This window comes from Pan troglodytes, chromosome 16 (assembly GCF_028858775.2).
Source record: "Pan troglodytes isolate AG18354 chromosome 16, NHGRI_mPanTro3-v2.0_pri, whole genome shotgun sequence".
NCBI lineage: Eukaryota > Metazoa > Chordata > Mammalia > Primates > Hominidae > Pan > Pan troglodytes.
The window spans coordinates 93,139,508-93,152,131 of NC_072414.2; the positions used below are offsets into that span (position 1 = coordinate 93,139,508).

At 46.3% G+C, this 12,624-nt stretch overlaps 1 protein-coding gene across 1 annotated transcript; it reads right to left on the reverse strand.

Annotated features, from left to right (window-relative positions):
• Positions 1 to 4,531: 4,531 nt before the first annotated feature.
• On the reverse strand, positions 4,532 to 9,863 carry SELENOS (selenoprotein S). The gene is made up of 6 exons (NM_001114756.1): positions 9,688 to 9,863; positions 8,887 to 9,021; positions 7,601 to 7,707; positions 6,938 to 7,027; positions 6,766 to 6,841; positions 4,532 to 5,206 (listed from the first exon to the last, which is right to left on the reverse strand). Exons 1-6 carry the CDS (start codon positions 9,761 to 9,763, stop codon positions 5,121 to 5,123), a joined length of 570 nt encoding a protein of 189 aa, NP_001108228.1. The 5' UTR covers positions 9,764 to 9,863; the 3' UTR covers positions 4,532 to 5,120.
• Positions 9,864 to 12,624: the final 2,761 nt, after the last annotated feature.

Genomic DNA, 12,624 nt, shown 5'->3' on the forward strand with positions numbered 1-12,624 from the left:
AATGGTTGTTTGAAGTCATTATGTTCAGAGCAGTCCAGATGCTGGAAACACTGAGCTGACCATCTTCCAAATCAGAGGTCACCCTGGCAAGCTCACTTCTCTTGCATTTTTTCATGACGAGCCCTTTTTATTACAGGGTTTGCCATTGTTTGGGTGATGATGAAGAGAAGCCTGAAGTGAGCTGAGTGGAGGCTTGGTATAGCTACTTTGAAGAGAAGGGGGCTTAACCTGCATCAACATCTGCAGACGTGCTCTCCTGAAGCTGGTCTGGTGGCACTGTATGACCCCCTCACAGGATGCTGAAGGCAGCAAGGGGCCAGTGAAGGTTCCTCAGAACCTGCAAAGGACCACGTAGACCCCAAGACGGACATAGCTACTCAGGAATGTTAGGAGCTGTACTAATACTGAACACTAGAGTCTCCTGGTTTGTGGTTGTTATGGATTGAATGTATGTGTCCCCCAACAAATTAGCATTTGAAATCCTCACCCCCAAGGTGATGGTATTGGGGGGATGCCTTCGGAGGTTAACTAGGTCATGATGGAATTAGTACACCTATAATGGGGGCCCCAGAGCTCTCTCCACCACGTGAAGACACAACGAAAAGTTGGCCATCTGCAGCCTGGAAGAAGGCCTCACCAGAACCCGGCCATGCCTGCACCCTGATCATGGACTTCCAGCCTCCAGAAGCAAATGCTTGTTGTTTATAAACCACCCAATCTGTGGTACTATTACAGCAGCTAAGACAGAGGAAAAGGTTGTTTCATCTCTAAACTATTTCCTACAACTTCCAACCCCTACTTCCACAGAAGTGGAATCTGTAGCTACAGAATAAACCTAAGTTAGGCCTTCGTAAGTCAGATCATTTCTCACTGGAATGTGTATTTCCCATCTACGGGCCTTCATCAGCTATCGTCAGCTACTTCTGTGGCCGTGCAGTGCTCGTCTTCCCCCACAGATGTCAAGACCCTCAGGGCGGGGCCTGTGCTTACACTGTCCACAGCATCCTCGGCACCCCCAGGCCCATTCTGAGCCTTTAGTTCCCCAGAGCCCATAATTTTCTGTGAGTTCTTTGAAACAGAGCATTCGAATTGGGGTATGGGACACTGATATTTTATCACAGGCCACGATTACCCGTCTACAGAATCACTAGAAGATGCGTTTGCACATATGTGGTATCCACAATGCCACTTTCGCCACGTGACATTAGTGATGGTTTCCTTCTTGCCTTTTCTAACTCCATGAGGTGGGCGCTCATGTCAGGGCTTGTTCTAGTTGCCAGGGATGCACCCACACACCAAAGAGACAACTCCTTTTGTCTTGGAGTGAGGAAAAGACACAATTACAACGAAATGTGACAGTTGTGCCAGAGGAAGACTGGATGCTCCGAGCACACACAGCATTCACTGCAACCTGACTTCTTCCCCTTAGTCAGGGGAGAAAGGGGGAGACACACTGTGTCAAATGTGGCCAAGAGAACAGGTCTAAAGACAGCTCTGGGCACCCCAGGGGTTTCAGGAAGGTGAGAAAAAGCAGCAAAAGAGAACGAGGAGTGGCCAGAAACATAGGAAAAAACCAGGCCAACTCGGTGTTTTGGAAGCCAAGGGAGGTGTTTCTTCAGGAGTGCTCAAGGACCGCAAAGGATGCTAACTTCAGGCGAGGACCGAGGCGACCCATCACCCCCTGCCACAGGTGACCTGAAGAGCAGCTTCAGCAGAATGGATTTAACAGCAAATGCAGGAAGAGAAATTAGGGAACACAGAACACTTTTTCAAGACTAGAGACCATGGCACAACTGGCAAAGGAGAGAGGTGTGGACTGTCACGGGGGCTAAGATCCAGTGTGTAGAGTGTTCCAGAAGAAGGGAGGGCTGCGAGGAGGGGCATGTAGGAAATGTGCTGTCAAGTCAAATACAGCGAGACCAAAATTCCACTGGCACGTGAAATGGGATGAACTCAGTAAGAGCACCTTCCACATCCCTAAGGAGTAGGGTGAGAAACGCCCACCCAGAGGCACCCAGGGCTGCGCATTTGATGGGGCCTTGCTCTTTCCAAGAAGAGACAGACTTGGCATGTTACCTATCTGATGAGCAGCAGCCAGTGGAGACGGCATGAAGGAGAGGAGAGGAAGGGGGCGCAGAGTGGAGTCCCTGAGGAGAGGATGGGATCCAGGCGGTGACAGGATCCAAACGTGGTCGTTCAAGTCTTTTCTCCTCAAACATTTGGCCAAGGGCACAACTCTATCTCCTAAGCATTCCAACTGAAGACTCTTGTGTGTTCTGCCCCGCAATTTACTCATGTTGCTCCATGATTGGGATAGGGTGCGTCACACATTATCTAAAACTTCACAGCTCCCACTGTCTGTCCCAAACTCCTGCGAACTGCCAGGACACACCGCGAGCCCGACAGCAGCCTCTGCTGGTGGACAAGGTGAGCACACGGCCTAGGTTTGAAGCATGGTTTTTATGGCTCTGGCCGTCCCTTCTTCCCCAGGGGCCTCAGCTTTTGGCATTTGCACCTCTGCCCCCAATTTCTCATTTTTTCAAGAAAGGTCCAAGACCTGCTTTCCCTGGCAAGCTCAGTCCACCTTTCTGAAATGCTTAATGCCCTAGATCTGTAATGTGATTTTCACTGTATTATTACTTCATATAACTTTTTTTTTTTTTTTTTTGGAGACGGAGTTTTGCTCTTGTTGCCCAGGCTGGAGTGCAATGGCACGATCTTGGCTCATCACAACCTCCACCTCCACCTCCCACGTTCAAGCAATTCTCCTGCCTCAGCCTCCCAAGGAGCTGGGATTACAGGCATATGCCATCATGCCCAGCTAATTTTTTGTATTTTTAGTAGAGACAGGGTTTCACCATATTAGTCAGGCTGGTCTCGAACTCCTGACCTCAGGTGATCCACCCATCTTGGCTGGTGGGATTACAGGCGTGAGCCACTGTGCCTGGCCACATAACTGTTTCATTAGCTGCAAGAAGCTTCCCACACCTTGATGACCTAAGGCCTTTGGCTAATATGAACACAAGGATGAAGAAGACTACAGCGAGTAGGGTTGTGGACCAGTTACTAAGCCCATCTAAGCTTCAGTTTCCAAAAACCAAGGTTAGTAACATACCCATTTCATAGGATTCTAGGGGGATCAAATAGAAATGGACACTCCTGCCACGTGGTAAGTGCTCTTCAATGCTATTACACAATGCAAGTTTCCCCTCCCCTCCATTATCTCCTAATCATTCTCCCTGACACCCTCCTTCCACCCCCACCAAAAGGTGCTAGATGCAAGGGGGGCATGCAGAATTCAAGCACTGTTTCTTCCCACGAAAAAAAATCAGGTTTCAAGGTAGTCAGTCACATCTAATAGTGAACTTAAACATACCCCTCTACTTTTTGTCTTTTATTTCTATTTATAACAAACTCGTGTTGAGGGCTCTTGATGGACGGCAGCAAGGGAGCTGCTCTGCTGCATATGAAACCCCGACCCAGAGCCCCTCTCCTTATGCAATGTGTAGTTGACAGCCACTTCACAAACATTTTCAGCTACAGAAAATATATTCAAGGAAGAATGTTAAAAAGTTTCCTTATAACCTACAAGGGGTTCTCTCTAGATGTAAACAAATCTGGATGAAATATTTTAATCCAAGTATACCATTTCCCACGTCGTAGATCTTCTGTGCTGGTGGGAGCAATCCAGTTACACACCGGAAGGGGAGTGAGGGTCCCAGGGCTTCCCCACACCTCACAAGGCCCACCCTTGTTTCCACTGACCCTCTCTTTGACCTGAAACCCCCAATTTCCTCCACAGGCAAAACAAAACTCAAATCTCTCTAGACTCAAAGACTTAAGACTATGCCAACCTATTTGTTTGTAATTACACTGCTCAAGGCTCCTGTTTCCTCTCCTTCAGCCATTCTCCAGAGCGCTCCTCAAGAGATTTTAAGTCTCGCACAGCCAGACTGTATTTCCCTTGGTCAAGAAGCAACCACGGAATATTCTACCTGCAGGAGATAACAAATGTTGACTAATTTATGTATGAGACCATTCTATAGTACTTTTGTAGCTAATTACCCCCTATTCTGAAGGTTAATGTTTTTCCTTCTGATGATCTAGACGGGGTCCACACACTACAGCATTCAGCCCAAAACCAGCCCATGAGCAGAGAATCTTTTTTAAAAACAATCCTTTAAAAATATAAAAACCTAAGACTATGTGACAGAGATCATATGTGGCCTGTAAAGTCTAAAATATTTACTGTTTGGCTCTTTATCCAAAACTGCTGATAGTGCCTCTGGACAAGAGCGTAAAAGATGAGTCATGGCGTAAGGGAATAACTGAGAGGTCACGTAGAAACCTGGTCAGCCTATGAGGAACCTTGAGGCGCGATGTTTCTTTATCCCAGTAATTCGGCAACTCGACTCCAAGCACCCAATTTTGTGGATGAACCCCAAGGAGTCTGTCAACTTTCAAAATCACGGCAGCTGTCTGCCACTTGCCAGACTTATTTTGGGTGAGTAATAATAAATAGAGAAATAAGTAATAGTTGGAGGTTGTAATAAAAAGCTATTTAATGTTTGATAGACAAATTGAAGTCCATAAATCTCCTTGAATAAAGATGCTAAAAATGTTATTCTCGTTTTTTAAATAGCTTCGTTTTTACAAAGTTCTGTACATAAAAATAAATATACAGAAACAAACCCCATCAACTGTCCACATCAGTAATCCTCACTGGTGGGCTCACCATTGATAAGGAAGACATCATTCAACGCAACCTGTCACAGAGACTGTCCTAGCAGCAAGGATTTCTAACCTCAAAAGAACATTACTAGGCCTCTTTTATCAAGATTGCTAATCATCTAGAGGCCTTTACCTACCAACTAGCAATTAACCATGAAATCAATGAATGCAATCACTGTCTCCAAGTAGAATGTGACCAATGACCTCATGCCTAGAGGCAACATCTATACCTTTTGCTGACTGGAGCCCTGACATATGCAGGTGTAGTTAGGAACAGAAATCAACCCCACCTCCCCTTGGCTAGTCACTGTGAAAAGCGTGCGTAAGGCAATTGAATCGAGGGTTAAGGGTTCATCTTGCTAATGTCAAAAGTGACACTAACAAGATTCTTAGCCTCATCCGCCAGATGACGGGCCTCTGCGTCCAGGTCTCCAGGAGCAAGCTCCGCCTCCTTCACCAGACAACGGGTTATAACCTGGGAGCACAGAAAAGAAGCACAACAGCATTGATAAAAATCTGAAAATCTGGGAACATTGTATATCCACAATAAAATTATGAGAGTGACACACAAAGCACTGCAAAGATACAGATCCTAAGGGACATTTAAAAAAACCTTTTAGCTATGTGAAAAAAAAAAAAACCTTTATATTGTGATTGCCATTTGAACTGATTTTCTGGTGGGGAAAAAAGTCATTCAGCTTCTTTGTCCCAACCTCCGAAACACATGCAAAAGGGTCACCAAAAAACTCTCTCAAGAGGGCCTGATTTAAGTATATGAATCCTCCTATCACAGTGCTTACTAAAACTCATACATTCAAATAAGGGCTGTTCAAGCTACAGAAAACAGATTAAAAAAAATCAAAAGAGTCAAACTTGTCACTTCTACCAGTTAGAACGGGGTCATCTGTATCCTTCCCTACCCCCCACCACCCCACTCCCTCGTGAGCTTCCCAAAGTCAGTGCACAACTGGTAACCTGGTTGAGTGCTAAGGTTCTAGGGCCAGCCAGAACTTAAATGTTACTTTTACTCCTTACAGTGGAATCTTTGGGCAATTAAACCCTGTGCCTCAGTTTCCTTATTTGTAAAGCCAGGCTAGTCAAAGTCCCAGCTCAGAAATGCTGGGGACGCTGAAAGAGGCCGTGCAGGCAAGCACACCCCGCATTCCATCTTCTACGATTTCCATTCCTCTCCTAAATATCACCTCTATGTGTCTAAAAATAAGCTTCCGGCAGGACCATTTAAAAATAGCATTTTCTTTCCAGATGCATCACCTTCTCTACAGCAAGCCAGGTTTAGTCTTCTGACACAAAGGGGATTACAGCTCAGTGTTTAAGGTCAGCCAAGTCTGTGGCCCTGCTGCCTTGGAGCCCATGCCCCAGTCTTTCCTCAGTCCTCAAAGACACCATCAGGGCCTCTGCGGTGCCCCTCTCCTCCTAGGGAGGATACAAAATCTTCCGCCTTGGTTCCTACAGTGTTCTAGTGTGTTTGTTCTTTCCTTCCTCAGCAGTAACTTGCAACTCTTAGCCAGAATCACCAAGGATTGCTTATTTTCGTTTGTGAGTCCCATCTTCCCAGATTTGAAATTCTCAGGGATGGGATGAAGACAGACTGCTGTGGCATCATCCGAGTCCCCGGGGCAGTGCTGCACACAAGAAAAAGCTTTGGATGAGCATCTGTCTGCTACTCCTTGTTATTTGCAAGAAACAAGGTGGTCCCGGCTAGAAAGACCAAAACCGCTGTGTTCCAGCTCCTTGACACTCATCTGAAGATTGGCAGACAATTCCTCACCCTACTTAGCTCTCCCTCTACAGGGCTGCAGAAGGATCAAGTTAGAATACTATAAGTACAATCCTTCTAAGTACTTAGTGAGGACCTAGGAGGTGATTTGCATCTGTTTCCTTTATTGAATCTTCACAATCCTAAGGAATTAGTCTTAATTTATGGACAAAGAAACAAACAATCTTGTTCCTAAAAGGTAACTGTATCCTGTAAGTGATGAAAATCTGTTAACATTTGACATCAGTGGTGCTTACCTCCTCCCCGCAAAGGCTTTCTGTCCGATTTCCGTTTCAGGACAGATGAAGTGGAAGGCCCAGGACTGTCTTCCTCCTGTTTGAACACACACAGTAGTGTAAGAAGCAATTAAAACATTCTACTTGGCAATCTTCATCTACCGCATGCCAGCCAGCCGAGGTCTCCAGTCACCTGGGGCTTCTTTGCATTTCCTTTGTAACTTTTTCCCTCTTGCATGCTGTCCCACATTTCAATCTTCTGTCTCCTTTTTTCTTCTTCAAGCTGAGAAACAATCACATTTTACAGAAAGAATTCAGAAGCTGCCATTTCTCTCAAAGACAAAGCTAACTCTGATAATTCTTAATTTAAATGTCTTTCAGGACAAACTTCACCTTCGTTTTCTTTAGTTAATAAAACTGTTGTGATCTGGTAGTGTGAGTTTAACTCACATAGAGCAGCTTTGGTTTTTGTACACTATTAAAGAAAGCAAAATGTTTCATGAAAAAGATTACTGACTCCATTCTTCTGAAACTCACTCCTGTCAGGACATTTTTGGTAATGGGGAAGACACAGGCACATGCACACACACACTCACATGCTCCCTGCTCCAGCCTGTCCCTCCCTTTGTGCTCTGGACCTTTCATGGTAACATATTCACACATCTAGTGTTCCCTAACAATCGTGTATTCTTCTTGATATCACCAATACTTACATGGTGGGAACTGAAATGCTTATTGAATCTAATGGGATAGGACCTGGTCCTAGAAGCTTATAGACAACACACACACAGGCATCGTTAGCCGCTAAACCTCAGACAATTTCTGTGCACACATTCAAACTGAAACCAGTTCACACCTGTTTCAGTTTTTCCTTATGCTTTTCAACTTGCGCATTTAGTTCTTCTTGCATTTTCAGTCGAGCAGCTGCTACAGCTTCTTGTCGTTTAACAACAACATCAGGTTCTAAAATGTCAGAAAAAAATGGAGATAAAGCACTGTGTACAATATAAAATAGAAACTTTTGAGTGTCCATATTATTAAAAGTATAAAGAGGTATGGATATCAGACAATGAAACAACATATTTTTACATAAATACTCCTAATCCCTCTGCATACATTTTACTGCTTCAGGGGGCAGGGGTCTGTTGCTGAGCCACGGATTTTAGCCCCAAATATCTACATCACCAGAAATCTGTTAGAAATGCCAATTTCTGAGCTCCCCTGAGCAATTCCGATTCATAAAGCCTGGGATAGTGGCCACACAGAGCACATCCTGGATACCTCAGTGGCACCCACAGTCTCTAGGTTGACTAGAATCCTGGAAGACTACCAAGGAAATATAAAGTTTTCTAAATCATTATCCATCCCTTAATTAGCGCAGAAGATTCTTAAGTATTTGTTTCTACAGAAAAGAAAAATCCTTCCAAATAGCATTATGAATAGAAATGAACTCATTTCTATTCATAATGTCTACTCATAGAGTCTCGCTCTTTGCGACAAGGCTAGACTCCATCTCATAGAAAAAAAAACAAAAAGAAAGAAAAGACAGTCTCACTCTGTTGCCCAGGCTGGAGTGCAGTGGCACAATCTCAGCTCACTGCAATCTCCACCTCCCAGGTTCAAGCGATTTCTCCTGCCTCAGCCTCCCTAATAGCTGGGATTACAGGTGCCTGTCACCACGCCCCACTAATATTTGTATTTTTAGTAGAGACAGGGTTTCACCATGTTGGCCAGGCTGTTCTCGAACCCCTGACCTCAAGTCATCCGCCTGCCTCGGCTTCCCAAAGTGCTGGGATTACAGGTGTGAGCCACCGCGCCCCGCCGAGAACCATATACTTCCTACTTTTTTTTTTTTTTTTTTTTAAAGACAAGGTCTCAATCAATTGCCCAGGCTGGAGTGTAGTGTGGCCCGAGCATAGCCCACTGCAGCTTTGACTCCCTGGACTCAAGTGATTATCCCGCCTCAGCCTCCTGAGCAGCTGGGACTACAGGTGCCTGCCGCCACTCCCGGCTATTTTTTTTTTTTTTTTAAATAGAGACAGGGTCTTCCTGTGTGGCCCCTCTTACTTTTACTAAGAGACTAACTCTTAATATAAAGGAGGTGCAAAACCACCGCTTTCATTTCGGTTATCAGGCACTAACCCACAGCAGCCGCAGCTCGGTCCAGCTGCCTCTGCCTCAAGGCTCTTAGCCGGGCGGAAAGCTTCTGAAAGACCACGTAGAGCAGGATGCAGCTGAAGACGACGTACCAGCCATAGGTGGCCAGCAGGGAGCCCACTGAAAAGAAAAACAGTTTTCAAAAAACTAAAAATGACACTACTAGTTGACCTTTCCATAAGACTCAACAAACACAAAGTGTTAACTCCTGCCCTCAAAGCCTTCATGGTCTAGGCTGAGGAAAAAGCCTCCTAAGTAGATCGTTAAAACACGAACTCAAGAATGCGACAATTCAGGGATCACTGAGAAGTGAGACTTCCCAACCATCTGGGGAGTCGGGGGCAGTTAGAGTGTGGAGGGCACAGCAACTGGGTTTTGAAGAATGAAGAGCAACTAATCTGAATCAGGAAGGCAAAGGCCTTTCAGAGCCACATATAAAGGGGTGACAGCGCGGGGAGTCAGGAGCGTGTATGGGGCTGTGTGGGACGGGTCCCAAAGGCAAACGCCAAGGCCCGAGTGACCCCAGTAACTACCACAGGAAGGGCTTGGTTCGCAAAAAAGACTTGCGCAAACAAGGGACAGCCGAGCCGCCCAGGGAAGTGCGGCTCCCGAGAAGCCTCCGCGCAAGGTCCGGGCCTGCTGCCCAAGGTCCGCGTAAGCGCCAACGCCCGACCGTTCCCAGGCCTCCCAGGCTCCGGCGCCCGGTGCAGCGGAGGACGACCCACCGATCATGGCTGCGCATCGCAAAAGTGGCGGCGCGCGCCCTGCTGCCCCGCAACGACTCACCCGTGGTGTGCAGGAAGCGCAGCCCCTCGGTCTCCAGGGCCGGCCGCGCGGACAGGGACTCCTCTTGGCGTTCCATGACCGCCGCCGCCGCCGCCCAGCCCGGCCGCCGCGCCTCCAGCCGGGCGCTTCCGGTGCGCTCCTACGCACACGTGGCGCGCCCGGACGCGGTCGTGGTCCCGGCCAATCGCAGGCCGACCCCGCCCCGTCGCTGGGCCAAACGCAGGGGGGCGTGGCCGAGGGGCGTGGCGGGGGAGAAATCCCGGCTACGCTCGCTGGGGCCGGGACAGCGCGTGTGGGAACGTTCTGTGCTATCTCTTGGCTTGAGTCGGGGGTGGAGGACGGACCTCTTTCACGGATTTCTTACCGAATTTCTACTTTCTTTCTTTTTTTTGCTAATTGGACACTGAAGCCAAGGAAGTCAGTGGTCGCCCGGAAGCAGGATTTGCACCCACATCCTTGCCCGGGGCACATTGGACAACAGGGCTCAGTTGGTTGACGACTCCCAGCATTTGAGGGTTGCAGCCAAAGTCCACCCCAAGTGAAGACACGAAATGTGAGCAGCCTCCTGCTCCTGCTGCTGGTGATACCTTTCAGGCCAAGAAAGTCCCCACCGATCCTCAAGGTTCTTTCTCCAAAATCAAAGCCTTTTAGGAAAGAACGATCATAGTAACTGCTCTAACCTGTGTTGAATTATACTGTATCACCACAAGACACGATCACAGAGTTACTTATAATAGTGTCCTGGCTGTGTTCCTCTGCCTGCAACGCCGTCCCGCACCCTCTTCCACCACTCAAACGTCACCACATTTATGGTGACCATAACCATCCTATTTGAAATGTGACCTTGGGTTTTTCTGGAGCATTTGAAGTGCACATACCTAGCTGTGTTTCAAAAGGAGGGTTGGGAATTGGGAATAGAACTGAAAAAATAATGAACAGGTGACAACATCCGAGTGCTGCGTCACCACTGTCGCCAGGAGCAGTGTGGGGAAGGCAAACCATGACATGAAGCGTGAACGCAATCAGTGTTTCTTCAATGCAGGTTTGCCAAGAAGTTCCTCAAGGGGGACAGCTGCAGGGATTTGAGCACTGACCTCATCAAGCTTTCCCAGCGGTGTGTTCAGAAAGCAATAAAGGGGACCTGGCATTCATGAGCCATAGCAAAGAGAAGCCTGAAAGCTCTTCTTCCCTGTTGGCCACCTTGAAAATGGACTCCTCAAATGAACCGAGGACTCTGGATGTTATCCATAAAGGCTGTGAAGATAGCTATCGATTTAATGAGGAATTTTAGGAGGGAGAATTTCCTTCTTCATGTTTGCCTTTCCGTTGTAAAAGGTGATGAGCCATCACCACTCTTTGCTTTGCTACAGATGATTTCTCACTTGCTCTGGCATCTTGCACGAACATTTATGTGCTAAATTGAATGACTTCTATGGAATTGGTTGCAATTCTCAGTCCCAGATTAGCTTTAAATCCGCCTTACATCTAAATACTGATAAACTAGACAGGATGAGCAGGGTTGCCTCAACTATTTTGTTAGGCTGTGAAGGACATTAGGTATACCGTACTGGGGTCATAGTTCATGGAAAAAAATGGTTAGGGCCTCACTTTTCTCTCAGGAAACTCATACCAAAACAGTTTCAATCAATGCTTGGGAGCAGTTTTATGTTTATATAGTAACTTAACAGGATGGTTTAACACAAGAGTTCCCCATCTTGACAAGGTGTCAGATGAAGACTTGAGAGCTTCAAGAATGTTGCAGTGGGCCAGGAGTGGTGGCTCTTGCCTGTAATCCTATTGCACTTTAGGAGGCTGAGGCAGGAGGATCACTTGAGGCCAGGAGTTCAAGACCAGCCTGGGCAACACAGCAAGATCCCATCTCTACAAAAAAATTTGGCCAGGCACGGTGGCTCACGCCTGTAATCCCAGCACTTTGGGAGGCCGAGGTGCATGGATCACCTGAGGTCAGGAGTTCAAGACCAGCCTGGCTAACATGGTGAAACCCTGTCTCTACTAAAAATACAAAAATTAGCCAGGTGTGATGGCGGGCGCCTGTAATCCCAGCTACTAGGGAGGCTGAGGCAGGAGAATCGCTTGAACCTGGGAGGCAGAGGTTGCAGTGAGCTAAGATTGTACCACTGCACTCCACAGCCTGGATGACAGAGCAAGACTGTCTAAAAAAGAAAGAAAAGAAAAAAAAAAAAAAAACACAAAACTTAGTTATGGAAGAAGATCCTAAATTGCAAAGATTTGTTGTTGCCGGCTTTCAATCCATGTCAATGAATTCAAGTCAACGTGCACAGTATAAAAATGCCAAAATGTTGCATCTGATTAAATGAAGGGAACGTTTGCTTTATTTGCCTTGTTTAGCTACCTTATCCTGTAATGTCTGTAATCACAAAGATGGAATAAATTGTAACATTTTAGGTTCTATCATTAAAAAAAGGCAACAATCCTTTTCACTCAGGACTTTGCGATATAAAATGGAAACCAGTATTAACTCATGAAAATAATGCACATTCTAAGCATATAGAAAACCAAAGTATCCTTGTAAACTATTGTGAACTATTGTATACGTATATACATATAATGCATATATTCCACTAAAATCTAATAGCTATTATTTGAATGCATGGATGATGGCTTTTCAGTTCCTAGCACATTGATCTTATGGTCCTATTGATAGAAGTTACTCATCCTAGCCAGGAATTTGTTACCTTTGTCCCTTAAATCAGGTGTTATAACCTCACCTGGCTTGGCTTGTCTAGAACTGGAAAGGTATTTCAACAAACACTTTGCTCAATGTAATTGCTCAGGTATGATTTGCAAAAAGAGGACAAAGGTGGACAGTAACCAGGGCTGCCACCTGTCACTGACTGTTGTAGGCTAAATGATTGGCCGAGGCTGAACGAGTGGCCCTAATTCGTCACTCCTTCT